At 43.7% G+C, this 20,266-nt stretch overlaps 1 protein-coding gene across 1 annotated transcript in view; it reads left to right on the top strand.

Moving 5' to 3' along the window:
* LOC122653927 (two-component response regulator ORR21-like) overlaps positions 1-20,266 on the top strand; it is a 55,656-nt gene that overhangs the window by 14,121 nt on the left and 21,269 nt on the right. Inside the window, exons 2-5 of the mRNA XM_043847891.1 lie at positions 11,906-12,058; positions 12,147-12,548; positions 12,765-12,841; positions 16,873-18,042. Of these exons, the coding sequence (XP_043703826.1) occupies positions 11,906-12,058; positions 12,147-12,548; positions 12,765-12,841; positions 16,873-18,036 (1,796 nt within the window). The 3' untranslated portion in view covers positions 18,037-18,042. The remainder of the gene's footprint in view (positions 1-11,905; positions 12,059-12,146; positions 12,549-12,764; positions 12,842-16,872; positions 18,043-20,266) is intronic.

The raw sequence follows: 20,266 nt of genomic DNA on the forward strand, positions 1-20,266 counted from the left end.
AGGATGACACACGTCACCCCAATTCCTACCAGGATCAACGACACAGTGTCCCAGAGCATAGTCACTACCCAAGGACCCACCCAAATGATTACATTTTAGCAAAAGGAATAAATATTTCCATTCATTATCAGAGTTATCGTAAGCGGAAGCATTAATTACATAAGCAGTTACAATATGTTCAGCTGACTAAATGATAAGATAATAGTTAGTGTTTACCATCGGCTGACCATGACATAACTACTCAAAATACTAATAAGTTATTACATAAAATGTTTATAACGGGCACAAGGCCCCAAAAGAATCAAAAGGTGGGGGAAATCCCCAAGTAACCTCAGTGCTCGTAAGCACAATCATCACAGGGGCAACCATCGCTGTGTTCGTCTGACACGTACTCAGGCTCCTTTGTACCAATACCATCGTACTCCGCCAACTGTACATTTAGGCCGGCCAAGTAACCATCACCTACATCAAAATTTAAAAGTTGTGTACACAAGGGGTTAGCTCCACTGAGCAAGTGAGGGGAAAGGGGAGTGCACATACACACAATCACACATAGTCCATGATGCATGAAATGTTAAATATATATTTTCCACCTAACAAACAGTCTAAGTTATGGTATATGTTACTGTGATAACTCGGGAGACACTGAGGGTCACTTATCCTATCGCCCCAGTGAAACCTCAATTATCACAAGGGACCTACGCCGGTAGAAGCCATAGACCACCCAGTGGCAGACCCCAAATAGCCATTATTACCCCTGACAAGGCCTCTCTCACCTCCACAAACATCAGGTGCTCCGACTATCCAACACGTAAACCTCTGTTGGCAAGGGTCGTAGCATAAGGGAGCATAAATCCTAGCCATAGTTATACTACATGCAATTTCTTATCATCCTAAGAGGTATTCCGGGTACATCAACGTCCCATTCCATCTAGTACCCGGGTACCAGCACGGCACGACACATACAGACTAGGATGGCAATCAATGAGTACAATAATAATAAGAACTTCGGGGTTCCAGCACCGTAACCCAATATAATAATGTAAAGCATCATATCCACATTTCATCAATTCATATCCAACATGGTTTTATATGCAATAATGCAACATGGCAAGAATGAATGCAAGCACATAAACCATTATGTAATCTATATGATTGTAGCTGTATATATGTATATGTCAAGCCCAATCATCACCCAAAACCCACTCACAGTTCGTTTGCTTGTCGTTCGGTGAGGTTTTCTCTAATGCACGCTCTCCCGTACAGATTCTGAAGTCTGAAGATGCATGAAAGTAACATTAGAAGTATATAGGTGGGTCCCACAAAGGGTCCCAACAGTTTAATTGAAGTTTGGGTCGAGACAACAGGGGCGGATGAAGGAACGGAGTCAGCCAGGTGAGTCCGGTTGTGGATCCGTCCAGGCCATATCCAAAAAATATATGGAACGGACTCACGGGCAGATGCGGAACATGGATCCGCTCGTGCATCCGTCCAAACCCTGAGACACACCTGAGAGCGACCTGAGCTACGGGCGGATTCACCTAAGTGGGTCCGCTTATGGCTCCGCCCAGATTAAGCAACCAGGTTAGGCTGAACGGACTAACGGGCGGATACACGACAGTGAGTCCGGTCGTTCGTCCGCTGCCATTCCTTTGAAAGCTGTGAAGATTATCACCTCCAACCCTTCATTCATGGATCCATAAAGGTCCTAGGGTTGGGGAGGTGAGTCCAAACCTTCGTTGGAGGTCCAAAACACATAGTCCTTTAAGAAGGTAAGGGGATTCAAGGGATTTAGATCCATCTCCAAGGTTCTTTCCAAACCTAAGCTAGGTTTCAAATGCTTGAACAACATTTGGGTTGTCAAATCCATGAAGACATTAAAGGGAGGGATTATAGGTCTCCAAGGAGTATTCAATGGGGTTTCAAGGGGTTCCCCAGAGAAACCCTAAGCTTAAAATCGATTCCAAGGGAATCTCCAAACCTAAAAATGGAAAAGAGAGGAAGGAAGGTGAGGTCATTTACCTCAAGGACAGATTGATGGATGATTTTCCTCCTCCACAACCCCTCTAAGCTCTCCTCCACCAAAGCCTTCAATGCTCCAAGTCCCTAACGTTTTGGGTAGGTGAATGAAGTAAATGAGGCTTGAAGGCCAAGCCTTGGTCTTATATTCAATCCCACTTAGGGTCTGTTTGGCTTGGGCTTTAAGAGCCAAAACTCATTCAAGAGGTTTATTAAGCAAACGGGTCCACCCAAATGGTACACCCACAAGCCAAGGAGATCAAGGATGAGGCCAACCTCGTCTAAAAGACTAGATAGAGTGCTCAGGGCACGGGGTGTGGGTCCCACACAAGGAAAACACACAAAGTCCTCAAACAGCATGGGCGGACTAACGGGTGGATTCAGTTTTGGTGAGTCCGCTCGTGCGTCCGTTGCTGCTGTAAGGGTAGAAACCTAAGGAAATTGGTCGGGCTTTGGCCCACACTTCAAGGTCAACTAGGGGAGGGTACAATAACATTCACAAGGTCAGTATCTTACCCTTCGACCATCACGACGTGTCCTTCGTGATCCCGAAGAGTTTCCCGATCGCGATGCTAAGCTCATCACCGAAGGAAGTGTCTAGGTGTGGGGACACGGGGAACGCCTTCCGGTACTCTTCACTGTGAGGACTCGTACTAGGAGAATGATCGACGAAATCATCATCGACAAATCTTCCCCACTGCCGGTTAAGGAACCTCTCCTCCACAGGTAGGCCCGTGAACTGGTCAATGATCTTGTGGCTAGGCTTGACCACAAGAGAAAACAACTCACCAGCGTACACGGCAGCAGAATCTACACGTCATAGGAGAGAGAAATTATTATTTAATAGTGAATCCGGGCACGGATGTAACACTCCCTCTCTCCCAACATCATGACGCGGTCATGTGGCAATTAATTCCACAACCCAAAGCCTCCCCCTTTCCTCTCCATTGTGCCCTTCCCCTCTCAATGACACTCTTCGCATGGCACTCCAATGTCTATCTCAAGGTGCTTTGTGCTATTTCCCAAGGCTCTTAAAGCTCAACGGCTCTCAAGGCACCTTCTCTCCCAAATTTTTCTTTCAAATGGCTCTTTCTCCTGCTCCCCTATATTTTGTATCTTTGGGTTTGAAGAGAAGTTAGTTGATGATTTGTGCACTTTGTTGTGCCATTGTATGCTTCATTTTGAGTTTGAGGTCTAGTGGAGAGTCCCACACTTGGGGGATTGAGCCCCCAAGAGTTAAATGGTATTCTCTGACTCTTGTTGTCCTGTACTTAGTTTTTCCATTGCTATAAAACTTTTCTCCACTTTTAGTTTTTTTGGAATCTCTATTTGAACTGCATCATAATCTTGCTCCTCAAGTAAATATGATGCTGTACCACCTCTTCATATTCTGTTATCAGATTTTATGGTCCAAAACATGTCCTTTTTTCAATAGATAGAATATATATTAGTTATATCACCCCGCAGTATTCCAGATAGCACCTTCTCCTTCATTGTGGATATTCCATCCAAGAGTGTTTATATCGTTGTTTCATGGTATGATGCTGGACATTCATTTTGCAAACTGTTGTTGGATAAAATTTTATTTAGAGTATGCTAGGAGGACCCTGGGTTCTGCTTAGTGGAATGCCGTTGGGTTGCATTGCACCACATGGTTTTCCCTATTAGTGTTTTTGAATCGATCTAATTCTTGATTGGAATCTTATGATTCAATTTGAATTGTTCCCACCGATTCATAAAACTCTTGGAATCGCCTTTGGGCTTGAACTGCATTTGAATTGCATGATTAATTTGCGATCATAGTTGTCACGGCGACTAGACGAATCAAGGCATTGGAGGGGTTCTGGACGCAAGGTGACACCAACAAGGTGCCCACCTAGGCGACCCAGGTGTCCAAAGCGACGAATTTTCTTTCATTTATTATGGTTGATTAGCGACATGGTAAAAGAAGCATAGTAGCTTGTGCTGGTGAAATTATCCTTAACTCACTTATTCAGGATTTCTTGGCACCCAAAAATTGAACAAAAAGGTGTGGCCTGTGAATGTCCAGAAGTTCAAATTGATTAAGGGCCCAATCAATCCAATAGAAATGGTCAACTAAGTGCCAAATGTTGTGAAAACTGGCTGGATTCTTGAAGTATTCAAAGTAAATGAAATTTAAGATCTTTGTTAATGCACTACATTCAAGAAACTCATAGTGCTTCCCTAATGATGCAGATAAATCACATATATGGGTGTATTCTAGTGGATATAACTATATAAGACTTGGGTTGGGTTTTATACTGGGCCTTTGATTCAATTAGTTTTTACTGTAACAGGTCATTTTAATGGGGCTAAAATATGGGCACATGAATGAATATAGGATTTATTAATTACTTAAGTTGTGGGGTCTAGTTAGAGTTCCATTCCTTATTTTTAATTGTTATTAAAGTGTTTTTTTTTTTGGATGAATAAAAATTTAAATTACGTAGAAAAAAGGGGGGGGGAATATACAAGCCCGAGGGCCAACAAGCCGAAGCTAAAGATTAGCTAGGGCGAAGAATGGTGGTAGGGAGACCCCAGGAGACAACAATCAGCCTGTTCCTTGGAGTATCCAAGACACTACTTAGGGTGAGGGAATAAGCTTTAGATGAAACATCAAAGAAGATGGCCTTCCAAATCTTGTCAAAAGAGCGGGAGTTGGACGTCCATCTTCTAAGGTTACGTTCCATCCAAATGTGGGAAATAGTAGCACAAAAGGCAAGCTTGCCAATCCATCAGATCGAATTACCCCCAAAAGTCATATCAATCCGAGACCCATTCACGGGGAAAAGTGAGGGGCGTTCTCCTAGCGGGCCAGCAGTGACGAAGGACCCGATTCCAGATGGAGGCAGCAAAGGGGCAAGAGAAGAACAGATGGTCTGTATCTTCGTGCCCATTCCAACAAAGGCAGCAGCTAGTGGAGACTTGCATGTGGCGATGGATGAGAAAAGCTTGGGTGGGGAGGCAGTTAGCTAAGGCACGCCAAGCGGTGAAGCTCTGCCGAGGAATGTGCCCTTTAAACTAAACCACTTTGTGCCAAGGACATGGGGTCCCTTTTTGTCTAACCAAGTCCCAAGCCGAGCGGGAGCGAAAAGTACCTGAGGTGGAGGGGAGCCATAAGATGGTATCACCTCTTCCTCGGTGACCAGGGGGGATAGGGGGGAGGGAGCTCCACAGATCAGCGAGGGGCGGGGGGGAAGGGGGCTGGGACCACGAACCACTGGTGATAATGGAAGCCACTAGAGTAAACCTGTCCAGGCTGGAAGCAAATATGGTGCGAGGGCTGACAATGGAGGCAAGGACACCTGAAGGATGCCAGTTGTCGAGCCAAAGGTAAGTCTGGGACCCATCATCTATCCTGCAAGAAATAGCTCCCCTGACTATATGCCTCACTTGCAGCACTCTACGCCAAATCCAGGAAGAGTCGGGGGCAGATCTAATACCAAATAGAGTCTCTACGAAGGGGTCCAAGATACACCCAAGAGGTCCAAATCTGGATTTGTTGGTGAGGAGCTTCCATAACAACTTGATAGAGCCTGCCAAATTGACATCTTTCATCCTTCTGAGCCCAAGGCCTCCTTCAGATTTGGGCAAGCAAATAATAGACCAGCTCTTGGGATGGAGGAATCTGGCTGAGTCCATACCTTTCCAGAGGAAAGCACACATAATAGATTCGGCAGCCTTGATGGTGGCCTTGGGAAGACCAAAAACACCGCTCCGTAGATGTAGCAAGACGAAGAACCGATCCGATGAGCTCAGGTGACTGCATAGGATAGAAGTTTGGCTTTCCAGAGCTGAAGTTTCTTGCGGAGGAGGTCAAGTATAGGGTTACAATGATGGGCTGAAAGTCTGGCAGGAATAAGGGGCAGGCCAAGGTAGCAGACAGGTAAGGTGCTAAGGGTAAAGCCAGTGATGGCGGAGAGGGTCGCAATGGTGGTGTCGGGAACTCCAGAAAGGAAGATTTGGGATTTATGGTGGTTAATGCGGAGACCGGAAAGCCCCTGAAAAAGGTGAGGGGAGGACATTATGGACTCTAGGGAAAGGGGATTGGCCTTGGAGAATATCATGAGGTCATCAGCGAAGGCAAGATGGGTTAGGTTGGTGGGCTTGCATTTAGGGATGGGGGAGATGAGGAGGAGGTCAGTTTTGGATTGGATACTGCGAGAAAGGACCTCAAGGGAGAGACAAAAAAGGAAGGGGGAGAGGGGGCAGCCCTGGCGGATGCCAACGGAGGAGGAGAAGTATCCAGCTGGGCTGCCATTGAGGAGAACGGAGAACCGGGGGGTACAAATGCAAAAGAGGATCCAATTGACAAAGGTGGGGGGGAAGGACATCTTTAGGAGGACTTGGGATATAAAGTCCCAACGAATGGAGTCAAAGGCCTTATGGATGTCGATCTTTAGGAGGGCTGAAGGCAAAATGGATTTCCGGTGGAAGCCTCGAACAATTTCCTGACAGAGGATGATGTTGTCCGAGATACTTCTTCCAGAGATAAAGGCGGACTGGTTGGGGCTAACAAGGGAGTCGATGACAAGTTGAAGGCGGTTGGCTAGGATTTTGGCAATGAACTTGTAGAGGAGGTTGCAGAGGGAGATGGGTCTGAAGTCCATCATGGAGGAGGCTCCAGAGGATTTAGGAATGAGACAGAGAAAGGTATGGTTGATGTTGTGGATCTGGTGGGGGTTAAAGAAGAAACTCTTGATGGCGCAGGTAAGGTCCGAGCCGATGATGTCCCAACAAGTGGAGAAGAACCCCATACTGAACCTGTCAGGGCCTGGAGCTTTACTAGCCTTATGGGAGCGAATAGCTGAGACAATCTCGGAGTCAGAAGGGATGGAGCAGAGATAGCTGAAGAGGTTGGGAGGGACGAATTTATTGATGAGGCCATTCGGGATGGGGGAATGGGTGGAGGGGGGAGGGCAAAAGATTCCCGTGAAGTAGGTCACGGCTTCAGATTTGATGGCATCGATAGAGGAGAGAACCGAGCCATCGGCGGAGGTAAGGGAGAGAATGGAGTTGGAGTTGACCCTAGCTTTGAGGGAACGGTGAAAGAAAGCAGAGTTCGAGTCGCCGAGCTCGAGCCATTTAATCCGGGACTTTTGCTTAAGGAAGCTCTCTTCGAGAGAGAGAGAGAGGAGGCTAACTCAGAGGCAGCAAGGGATTCTTCCTCTGCAAGGGAGGAATTGAGAGGGTTAGACTGGAGACGGTACTGGATGGAGGAGAGAGTGTCCCGACAGGAGGAGACACGGGAGGAGATATTTCCAAAGGTGGTAGAGTTCCAAGTTTTGAGAGCTGTTTTGACATTTTTAAGCTTCTTAGAGAAGGCAAGAAGAGGGGAGGAGAAGGACTGAACTGGGATTTCCCAAGCGGACTGAACAAGAGGAAGGAACCCGTCATGGGAGGACCACATGTCGAAGAATTTGAAGGGCTTGGGACCAAAGGAGAGATAGGGGAGAACAAAGAGGGAGATGGGGGAGTGGTCCGAGAGGCCTGGAAGGTCAAAGACAGCATGGGAAGAAGGAAGGGAAGAGAGCCATGTGTCATTGACGAGGACACGGTCAAGCTTACAAGCTACTCTGTCGAGCCCAGAGCACTTGTTGTGCCAAGTAAGATCTGCACCCGACCCTCTAAGATCTTTAAGACCTGCATCCTCAAGACAAGAATTAAAGGCATCAACCGCTTGGTGGTCAATGGGGGAACCACCCATCTTTTCATGACTATATCTGACGACATTGAAGTCGCTACCCATGCCCCACGGGGCAGAACCAACGGATAGAGATATGGCACGGATATCATCCCAAAGGAGGAGACGATCCAAGGGACGATTGAAAGCGTAGACCATGGTGAAAAAGAAGAGATGATTGTGAAGGTGATCAGAGATGCTGAGATGAAGTTGTTGGGGGGAGGCGTCAGAGACCAAGATGTGGAGTTTGGAGGGATCCCAAAGCACCCAGATACGACCGTTGGGAGAGTGGGAGTAGTTGGAGATGAAGGACCAAGAAGGGGCTAGCGAATGGGCAATGCGAGAGCAATTGGGTTCAAGAACCTTTGTCTCAAGGAGGCAGCAGAGGTTGGACTTTGAGGATATGATGCGGGCACGTATCTCCGCTTGTTTAGCGGGGGAGTTGAGGCCACGGACATTCCAAATGGTCCAAGGGATCATGAGCAAGGAGGGGGGCGGGGCAACCAACCAGTTGTGGAACTAACTCGAGAACCCGGGGGAACACTGCGGGGCCGCAACTGATACTCACGCAAGGGGGGGAAACAAACAAGGGGGGAAGTGGGGGAGGGAGGAAGCAAGGTGGGTAGAGGATCAGGGGCTGAAAGAGGATCAGCCGAAGGGCCAGGGCCAGGTTTGAATTGGTTCGGCCAGGGGTTGGGCGTAACGGTAGGGGGAGAAGGGGTTGGAAGAATGGGTTGGTGAGGGTGGGTTGAATTGAAAGGGTTGGGGTTGGGTTGGCGGGTAGATGGGTCGGGTGAGAGATGGGCAAAGCTTTAGTAGGGTTAAAAGGGGGAATGTGCAGGTTTAAAGGAGGGGTGAGGACACGTGGAGAGGGTTTGGTGAAAAGGTGTTTCGTAGATGGAACAAAAGGGGTGTTGGTGTTAAAAGGTGAAAGGCTTGGGGTGATAGGGGGTGAAGGCGAAAGTGGTTTGCCAAAAGGAGGAAGAAAGCGGGCGAAGGTAGAAGAGGGGGAGCAGGGGAGTCGCAGATCGGGCTCGCAGGTGCTGCGGGCTCAAAAGGAGCGATTGAGGTGCCGCAGGGTCACCATCGTCGCCAGGATCGAGAGACCGAAGGCTGCGAATCTGTTGTGGTCAACCTCGAGGGTAGGTGGGCATCGGGGACTCGCCTTGGGTAGGAACCTCGTCCGAATCTAGTGATCTTCTCCGGCGCCGGTTCTGTCTTTTTCCGCCACGAGAAGGAAGCAAGGGACTGCGGTGACGAGAGCGAGCTTCGCCGGGGCTTGGATCGAGGCCGGGGCATGGCGACAAGCATCGTCTTCCTCGAGGCTGCTTTCAAGCTTTCCACTGCATCGTCTCCAAGAACATCCTTCACGTCAATAGTGATCAAAGCTGCAGCAGTGACATCAATAGATTTGCAACGGTGGTCGTTGGAGGCGCAGGGGTTGCAGCCTTTTTCGTCTGCAGCAGCCAAAGGGACAGCACCGATGCTCGAAGGAGGCGAAGGAGCGGGGTGGCATGAGAGGCAACGTTTCGACGGATGACCGAAAGTCTTGCATCAAAAGAGAGAGGCAACCATTCGTAGGACACCTTCTCGGATGAAAGAGTGACCGTCTTCTTCTGTATTGTAACGAACTCGGGAGGAGGCACATCTGCAAGAACTCAACACGATATGAGCGAAGGAGAGTCGGTCCATCTTCTTGGTTCGCTCGTCGGAGAAGAGAGGGTTTCCAATTGTTGATCCAACGATATCGAGACCGAGGCACACCAATAGTGGAGAGGAAGACCTGGCAAGTTTACCCGGATGGGGATTGACTTGAGATCGATTCTGCTGAGAGAGGAGCGGTGGTCCCATTGCCGGAGGAAGATCGGCTTCTTGCCAATCAGCCAAGGACCACCCTCCAAGGCTCTTGACTTATCGACGTCATCGGAGAACCTGAAGATGAAGATGCCGCTGGAGAGAAGGTAGGTGAAGACAGACCCTGCCGCGCGCCATTGCTTGAGCAGAGAGGCTTTAACTACATGGAAAGGTGGGCGGGCGCCAAGGAAATGCCCCACGAGACAGCTTTGCCATTTGGATATTTCATCATCGAGCAGGCCCTTAGGACAGAATCCAATCTTGGAGTCATTGACGATGGAGGGAGGGACAAAGTGCAAGGAAATTCGGTCAATGGTAGTGGAGGAAGTGTTGGAGAGCAGGGAACTCCAGGTAGAGTGGTTCGGGTTGTTCTTGGCAAGGGTAGGCGTAGATGTCTGGGGTGAGTTAGAAGCAGTGGGTGAAGTTGAGGGGAGGGTGTCAATGGGATGGGGATCAGGTGTAAGTTTGAGAGGTGGAGGAGAGCTTGCGGAGGAGGAGGGGAGTGCAGGGAATGCCGGGAGAGCAGCTGGCGGAGCTGCCGAAGGGGGGGGAGGCATCGCCAGAGAATATGGTCACTTCATCCTCGCCGGAGGGGAACTGTCACCTATCCTTTATTAAAGTGTTTTAGTTGGCTCGATTAGGTCTTTATGAGTCCAGCCTTGTTTCAAGTTGTTTTCTTCATTATTATATGGTATCGTAGTCAGTTAAGACTAGCTCCAAGGTAAGCCATTGACTTGAAGAGTTTTAGGCTTAGTTTGAGTCCTGTTTTGAGTCTTTTGTAATAGGTTGTAAGGAGCCCCAGCTTTGTGAGTGATGAAACATTGGCTTTTGCCTTTGGTTCTGTGGTGATTCAGAATGCTTCCTGCTGTAGTTGATTCAATAGGCTCCTTGGTGGCATTTTCAAGGTTGGGGTACTGGTGATTATTCCAGCCCTGCATATCAGGTAGTGATTACTGATGATATATTTTCCTTTATTTCTTTCTTTCCCACAATTGTTCATATCAGATTCAGTTATTGTTTAAGGGTCATAAAATTTCTGCTATTGAATTATCTTAATTTATGGGTTTTAAGAATCATAGCCTCAAAAGTAATTTTCTCATTACCTCAAATCTGTATGTCAGATTCTGATAATATTTTGCAGACTTGATGTACTGCTTGCATTGTTTATTCGACTGGAGTTTAAGGCTGTTGAGAATTGTTTTAGATTGAGTCTGGAGACAGCCTCTATGCGAAAGCAGGGGTAAGGCTGTGTACATTATGACTCTCCCCGGAGTCCCAAACCCGCAGTGGTGGGAGCCTCGTGCACTGGGTACGCCCTTTTTTAGAATTGTTTAAATTGAGTTATCTAATTTTCTATCAAATCTGGTTCATCTATGATCCTGTTGCGAGTTGATCTCCTATTGGAATTCATTGGTTCAGGGTTAGCACTGCATTACCTAAAAACTCTCAAAATCTCTTATTAAAATAATCAAATATAGGACCAATGAATGTGGACCAGAAGATAAGTTCTCAAATGTAACTTTAAAAAGAGACTTGTGCTACTTGTCTTGCAACTCTCATTTGATTTGACTATACGTTCCACTTAACTAAAAATCGAGGGAAATTTTAAGGAACAAATTTCAAAATAAAAGTAAACTGAACTCTGAAGATTGCAAAATTGAAGGTAAAACTGAATTTGAAATTGGCGATTTTGACAGAAATGTGTGAATTGGCCATAACATTCTCAAAACACATCCAAATTGCTTGATCTTAGGATTGTTGGTTAGATAATTGAGTAAGCCTTTTAGTACTGACTGGAGGTCCTTCTGACATAGGAGATTTAAAATCTTCGCGTGGCATAAGAACGTCAGAACTCAAATCTCACTGGATTTAAGATTAAATTGACCTTTTGCCATAAAATATGTAAATGGGCCAGAACTCTCTCGAACACATCTAGATGTATATCTTTTAGGTGTTCAATTGATATAGAATGGTCTTTGTAGTAGTAAGAAAATCAATATGTTTGGGCATGGTTTGACATAAGAAAGGCCACTAAGGAGCGACAGAATGGAGACTTGCTTCAGCTTCTTGTGATTTTCCTCGTCTCCTAGGTCACACGTTGCATAGTGTTCTTATTTTCCAAGAGGAATTTTTTTCTCATGCATTGGGGAAATACCATGTCTTGGACTACTTTTTGTTCTTGTGCATGAAGGGGATCATGATATAGATATTGAATTGTTATTCCCAGTCTTCAGTAAATGATATATTTGTGAATTTCACTATTAATTATTGGCTCATAACATGAAACTCTATTTCATCCAACAGTGATTCTACTTTACTTGGTTGCAGTTACAACTTGCTCCCAGGCTACTATTGCTTTAAATCTGCTTCGGGAAAGGAAAGGTTGTTTTGATATGGTAATAAGTGATGTTTATATGCCTGATATGGATGGATATAAGCTCCTTGAACACGTTGGGCTGGAGATGGACCTTCCTGTTATCAGTGAGGTTTTTTTTTTGTTTGTAATATAGTAACATTTGGTCAGTGAGTTATTTTTGGTTTTTATACTAATTTTGTACTCCATTCCTAGTGATGTCTTCTGATGCAAGAACCAGTGCTGTGATGAAAGGCATCAAACATGGGGCTTGTGATTATTTGATTAAGCCTGTACGTTTAGAAGAGCTGAAGAATATATGGCAGCATCTTGTTAGGAAAAAGTGGAATGAAAATAAAGAACATGAACAATCTGATAGTGCAGAAGAAAATGATCGACATAAACGAGGAGGGAATGATGCTGACTATGCTTCTTCCGTTAATGAAGGAATAGATGGTAGTTGGAAAGTTCAGAAAAAGAGGAGGGATGCTAAAGATGATGAAGATGAGGATGAATTGGAAAATGAAGAGCCTGGTTCGTCAAAGAAACCCAGGGTAGTGTGGTCAGTGGAACTGCATCAGCAATTTGTCAGTGCTGTAAATCAGCTCGGAATTGACAGTAAGAGCCTTGGTCATCATCCTTTTCCTTAGTTTATTTATTATATTCTTGTTATAAGACATATCATCTTGGGATTTTTGTCATTTCATTTTAATGATACCGACATACTATGGAAATTTTCCTTGTATCTGGCTATTTATTTATTTATTTTATTTCTTTAGTATGTATTGTGCTTTGATACTAATTAGTGATAAATTTTCTGTCATGATTTTGCAGAGGCTGTTCCCAAGAGAATCCTTGAATTGATGAATGTTCCTGGTTTAACAAGAGAAAATGTTGCAAGCCATTTGCAGGTTCGATTCTGATATTTGTGGTTTGATTTATTGATGGGTCTTTTTTTTGTTTGGGGGGGGGGGTTGAGGGAGGGTAATAATTGAATCAATATTTGGGAGAACCTTAATTTAGCTTCCTTTATCTTCTTTTTTTTTTTAATAGTTTTCAGCCCTATCGACATGAATTTCAATTGAATCTTTCTGACAATTGCAGTGGTAATTCACAGAATAGTTTATGGTTACCATACTGATTTTTTTGTTGTTATTTACCTTTCGATATTGTTAATTAACTGTGTAGATTTTATTCCTTAATTTTCCATATCACATTGAGAGATAAAGGGGGGAATTCATCTCCCATTTCCCAACTGAAGGTAAACAGATTGTTAGTAGTAGTTCATGAGACCTCGAATTCCCATGTTCCAGCGTGCATTATGCCAACAGGTCTCACCCCCAATTGATTGAGTCACCCTTTTTTTTTCAGAATTAGAATAAGGAAAGAGCACAAAAGAAAAATAAGAGGCTATTCTCCATCTTGATCTAAAAGTTTAAAAATTCATTGGATCAGTATAGATATGATGGAATTTAGAAAAAAGTAACCTGGGCCTAACCTAAATTTCTCAAAGAAGAAGGATTTTGCCATTTGAGAAAGAATGGGCATTATGGTGGCCACGAAGACACAGATCACCTCTTTTTCGGCTGCCCCTTCTCTTCCTCGATTTGGAAAGGTCTTCTAACTAAATGCTGGCCTCAAAGAAGAAGGATTTTGCCCTTTGGACAGAATGGATCTGGGTGGACATGTCCTTTGCCGGGAAATCTTGCTGTGACACAGTGGGTGTTAGAGTGCTTGTATCTCAGTTGGAGGTCCATGGACCTCTATACCGTGGGATCTATTTTCGTAGTCACATTGTTTTGTTATTTCTTATTTTTATTGTAATTTTTTTTTCCTATTGTGTTTAGGTCTTAGGTCAACAAGGTAAGACTTATTTAGACTTACTCTCCTATTGTATTTCTGTTTTGATTTCTATATAAAGATTAGGGGCTGGTACGATAGAATACATTGTCTATCGTCCAGCTCTCTCCTCCTTTGGTTCCCATCTCCTTCTTCTTCTCTTCTCTTCTCTCTCTCTCTCTCTCTCCTTACCTCTACTGTGTATGACGTGTTGCAAGAATAGTATGAAATTTCCTGAACTCATTGGATGTACCTATGTATCACACCCTTGTGCATTTCTTGTCCTCGTCCCAACATGATGTGGCAAACATAATGACGCTAGCTCTATGAGTAGTGGTGGTAATCAAGGTTCGAAATTTCGATTTCGAGCCTGGTCAAGACCCTTTTTTTTTTTGGGTGAATAAATGTATATTCAATAAGCCTGGAAGATCAACAGCTCCAAATGAGGAAGGAGAAACATTGGGAAAATATAAGGACCATCACACTACCCTATAGGAGGGGGTAGGGAGGTTTCAAGAAGTAGCAATGTGGCGGTTCCTTGGGAGTTGGGACTCCACCCAGGGGCCAAAATAGTGACTGATCTTAGTTCTGACTTTGAAGTGGATGCATCCTAATTTGGGAATATGTCCTGGATTTGGAGGTCCATCTTCTGAGGTTGCGTTCTCTCCATACATGATAAATCACTGCGCATAATACAATCTTTCCCAACTTGTCACACCCGGATTTCTCATGAAAATTACCTTTGATTCATTGCCATTTCCTTTCTAAAGGGAGAATCCTTTGCGAAGATATGGAACACTTCCCAATGATGTCTTTTCAGATCGCAGCAGAGAATGGGCATTCAAAGAAAAGGTGAGGGATGTCCTCGTGGGCTACCCAACATAGGCAACAGGAACAAAACTGAACCATGCCTCGGTCTTGCAAAAATGACTGAGTAGGAAGAGATAATGAGAGCTCTCCAAGTGATAAAACTGTGGCGGGGAATGTGATCTAGACCCGCCCAAGGAACCTTAGGAGCTTGGGCCCTCACTAGATTCCAAGCCGATTTGGAGGTGAAAATACCTGAACTCGTGGCTGTCCATAGGACTCTCTCTCCTCTAGTAGTTCTTCGAGTGATACTTTGGAGCCTGTCCCAAGCTTCTGAAAGGAGAGAAAGGGGGTGGGGGCCCAGGTCCCATTCTCCATCACTCATGATCTCTGAGACCAAAGAAAGTCTATCCAATCTAGGTCAAAACCTTGACTGGCTTGAAACCGAAATATTTTATGTTAAAGCGAAATTTCAACGGAAACCTGGTGAGTTTTGGCTGCTGGTTTCAAGGCCTAAATGAAAAAATTAGGTCCTTAAAATTCTGGGAAACCCTATTTTAGGCCCTCTGAATATAGCAGAACCCTTAGATTGTTTAAAAAAAAAAAAAAAACCACAAAAAATGGTTGTTTGGCTTTGGACCCTAGGTTGGCATTGTATGTTATACACTATTGTTTACACAAAATTTTGTTCTAGAATCTACATAATTCAATTAAAACAACTACAATATGCATTAGGAATGAGAAAACATAAAATTAGAAACTGTTTCATAATTATCAAATGTTACCAAAGTAATGAGAGTGATTGGCAAAAAATTACAAAAACTGAGGTTTCTTAGATAGTTTCCCTCTTTGGACTTTGGAGTCGAAACTAGAGAAACGATACGGAGACCCGAAACATGGTCGCAATTTCGCTGAAACTGCAATATTTAGACTGAAACTTGGTAAGGCCTAAGTATTGCACCTGGTTTCGAAAAATTTTGCGAAATTTAAGTCATTTCCACTGAAATTTCGAACATTGGTGGTAATCCATGCAGTAAAATGTATGAATGATTTTGCAGTATTAATGCTTGTGTTTTGCTCACTCATGCACTCAGAAGTAATATTGTGCTTGATTCTTCATTATCATGGTGCCACCCTTGGCATGGTGGTAAAGCCCAACTGTTGATAGCGGGGTCCTGGGATCAAGTTGATCCTACCTCACTGGAGGGGGGAGGGTGTTCCATGTAATGTAAAATCAATGTTGTGCTTGGTTAGGAAGAATGTTGCAAACATAGAAACCAAGCAAGAACTATTTCGAAGGACAATATCCATTCTGCATAGAGCTGTGAATTGGGTCACCAACAATGAGACTGGGAATGTGCAAATTTATTGGAAAGGGATAATTTACTTTTATTGGCAGTCTGACCCTCTTTTGGACCATGTGGAGGGCTCCACTGGTTAAACTGAATGTTTGACGGAAATCTCTGAGCCAAATGTCAAGTTTTTGGGTGTCATCTTCATAGTATGGTCCACCATGCTAGTAATTCTTTTTGTGTGGGTGGGTGGGGATATATCACCTTGTCAGGACTTTTACCCTTGTACTTTCAGCGGTTGAACTAAAGTTGTCTGAAAAGCCAAATTTTGAACATTCAATTCATTCACTAGGATAGATCACCATTTTAGGACTTTTACTTGTACACCTGTTTCTATTGTTCAACTAGATGATTTGTGTGATCCTTCATTTGGTCATTGTTTTAATGTAAAAGCAATCCAGGGTTTTTTGGCCTCCATTCTTAGATCATTAGTATGCTTATTGACCTTGCGAGCTTTTTCACTGAGGTCAGCAAGGTGCCTGAGTAATGGTGACTAAACCTCTGGTCATCAAGTGCTAAGACTTAGTGTGAGGATTGTTCCTGTTGCCAACTTTTTGTATTTCTTGACGAGGTTAACCTGCAGTGGTATTTTAAGAGGTACAAATAGTGTGTAATCCAATGCTCGTGCATTTATTTGTCAACATATTATGTTGAGGTTGAGATGCAATGAAGATGGCGTAGTCATGACTCATGAATGCGATTGAAAACCATTAACAGTCATGCCTTGCTTGAAATCTATTGGTCCACCTGAACTCCCTCCTTAGTACTTAGTAGTGAGGGTATTCTACCCTGCTAATGTGAGACGGGGGGAAGGAGACTGTTAATCTAGAACCTATCTGCGAGATGTTCACTGCATGTTACTGAACCTGCCAAAGTATGATGAATGTTGTTTTGTTCTAAGTTGCATGTATTGACTAAATTATTGTCTCAATTTCGATGTGCAGAAATTCCGACTATACTTAAAGAGATTAAGTGGAGTAGCTCAACAGCAAGTTGGGATTTCGAATTCATTCTGTGGCCTTGTAGAGTCAAATGCAAAACTTGGTTCTCTAGACAGACTTGATATCCAAGCATTGGCTGCTTCTGGCCAAATTCCTCCGCAGATGCTGGCTGCTTTGCAGTCTGAGCTTTTGGGTTTACCAGCAGGTAGCCTAGTGTTGCCAGCAATGGACCAGCCAGTTCTTCAATCATCATTACAAGGACCCAAATGCATTCCAGTTGAACGTGGTGTGGCATTTGGCCAGCCCTTAATAAAATGCCCACCGAACATAGCCAAACAGTTTCCTCAGTCGAACATTTCTGTTGAGGATATTCCTTTTGGGTTTGGAACATGGCCACCTAATTCTCTTGGTACGGTTGGCGCTTCAGGCAATTTTGGGGGACTTAACACTCAGAACAATAACATGTTGATGCAGATACTACAGCAGCAGCAGCAACAACGGGATGTACTACTTGAACCCAGCCATACAATTAATGTTCAGCCTTCTTGCCGAGTAGTCCCTTCCCAATCATCATCCAGTTTTCAGGCAGGAAACAGTTCTGTTCCCCTCAATCAGAACTCCAGCTTTAATAGCAGTGCCGTCATTGATTACGGCTTGCTTTCTTGTCAATCAAATAACTCCTCATTGGGTGTTGGGCAAGTTATTGATGGGGATCTCAAAAGTACTGGTGTACTGAATGGGTATACCATACCAGCAATTATATCCCCATCAGTGTCATCTTGCTCAGTCCTTGCTGACAACTCCTCAGGTTGGCAAGTTCAGAACTCGGCTGTATCTTTAAGGACTGGCAGCCAATTGCCAGGGCCTGTCTTTAATGCATGTGAGATTCAGCTTTCTTATGACACAAAAACAGTTCAATTGCCTGATCAAGGGCCTGGTAGGAATCTTGGATTCGTTGGTAAAGGTACTTCCATTCCAAGCCGGTTTGCAGTAGATGATATTGAGTTGCCAACAAACAACTCAAGCCATGGAAAGGCATTTATGGGCAACAATGGACACAGAGTGAAGCAAGAACTTAATTTGGATTTTGGGGAGAATGCAAAAGTGGGTGTCCGTGTATTGCAACATTTTTCTCATAATGATCTCACGAGTGTTCTCTCCAAATAGATAAAGGTCATTGGCTTTTAAGGATCGTGCTCTGCTTCTTTTCCTTTCTCAGAATGAGAATTTCTTATATGTATATCTATATTTTTTTTTATGACTAGTAGCCTTCTATTTTTGTTTGTTCATTTTGTTTTGATTGGAATAACCATTTCATTTACAACAGCTGATTGGATAATGTAGGCATGCGGGTTCATTTTTGTACAGTATTTGTGTTTGAACTTGAGAGCATTGACCTTAAATTGAAGTAAAGTGCCATGTGGTGATAAGCAGGTTGAAAGTACAATCTGTTTGTACAAATTTAGCTACAACAGATGATAGTATCTGAATATAGAGATCTTTCTCCCATGAATATCCAAAAACAATCCAGATTTTAATAAATTAATGGGAGGCGGACTTCTGCAACCGAATAGCAATGAGTGTTCATGATAGTGTTATGAAACCATGAGCCCTCAAGTTTGATAGATCTCTGGTTACCAGGACAATTAAAGGACACGAAGAAATCCTGAAAATTTTGTGATATCTAGTTCAACTATGGAAATTCCTAACTAATAATAGACAGAACAGAATTCTTAAATGCTATTAAGTATCCTAATCTAATCAAACACTTAACTATTAATCCCATAATAGTAACTTTTTATTTTTTTGGTAGAAAGAGTAGATGATATTATTTATCGTGTAGAACACACAGGTTGTGAAGTAGAAACAAATTCCACAAACCATGGATCGGAATTAGGTCAAACTGTCGAACACGTTACTGACAGGGCCTTCCTTGTCAGGGAGTCAGCAAAATTATTTATCTCCCTTGGAACATAAGCAAAAGAACAAGATACAAAAGATGAAGAAAATAAAAGAATATATTCTAGAATAGGCAGTACCTCCATCATAATCGGCCTGCCACAATGTTGTAGAAAATTGACAGCACCCATATGATCAGATTCCACCAACAAATCAGTATAACCTGTTGTAACACCATCCAGTAATGCAATTCAGATTGCCAAAACTTCACCCACCATGATATTATTAAACGTGGCTGGAACAGAAACCGCTCGAATTGGCAAACCCAGATGATTCCGAAAAACATAACCCAAACCACTTTTACCTTTGGAATTGATTAAACTTGTATCACAATTAACTTTAATCTTCCCAACCGGTGGAGCAACCCAAACATGATCAGACACCATACGAAGTATTGAAGTTGCAGTCCTTTGATCAGATTTAGTAGCATTTTGAAAATCTTCAAAATCACAAGAGTTGCAGAGAGAATAACCTTTTCTGATGTACATCTTCGCCGTCCAAAAACCATGTCACACTTAGCCAACCATATATGCCAAAGATAGAATGAAGCAAAGGTGCACATTCGCTGACCATAGTCTTTCCCTATAATGAAGAATGATTTCTCATAATACTAACTTTACCCCCACTTTATGGGCTTATAAATTATAAGCCTCTTACAATATAACCCACGAAAATAAAAAGCCCAACTTACAACATAACAACCTAACGCTCGATTTCAGCCCATTGGACTGCCTCCTGTCCAGCCATGGTGGGAGCTGGACGGTCCAACACCTTCTAAGATCATTACACGTGGTAATAATTACATCCAACGTTCCAAATATGATGGATACTTTTAACCCATCCCTCCCTTTCTCGTTCTCTCGTTTGAACGAAAGGCTTGAACCCGACCCGACTTCAATAACATGCAGTGAACATCTTTCACTACGCCATCCTTGTGATTGAACAAAAGTAAGCACTTTGCCCATTGTGCCAACAGCAACTCAACATAACTTTGATCAAATTTTAAGCGATCCCATCCTTGCCTATGCAGCAGGAATACCATAAGAAGCATGTCTCTACCTCTCTCTCCCTCTTCTTTCTCATAAATTTTGACCAAATGGAACACGAAGCTTTATTTCCCAGCAGAAAATGGAGTAACAAATAACCAGAGGACAACATATTTTGGTTCAAGAACAAACGACGTGCACTGAATGACACAATGTACCAGCAAAAAACCGCAGTAGATTAAACGGAGAAAAAAGAAAAATGAGGCAGAAAATTTAGAACCATCGTAGTTATTCCTACTCCAAAAAAGGGGAAAATGAGCAAAGCACCATGCAAATAATGTGGGAAATAGAAAAGAAAAGCGAAGCAGCACCACGGCTTGCTCCTCCTTCGTCCCTTCCTTCTTCAATCTAATTACCTAGTTATCAAAACAAGCCAAGAAGGATCGAAGAAA

The sequence above is a fragment of the Telopea speciosissima genome, chromosome 3 (genome assembly GCF_018873765.1).
Source record: "Telopea speciosissima isolate NSW1024214 ecotype Mountain lineage chromosome 3, Tspe_v1, whole genome shotgun sequence".
NCBI classification, from domain to species: domain Eukaryota; kingdom Viridiplantae; phylum Streptophyta; class Magnoliopsida; order Proteales; family Proteaceae; genus Telopea; species Telopea speciosissima.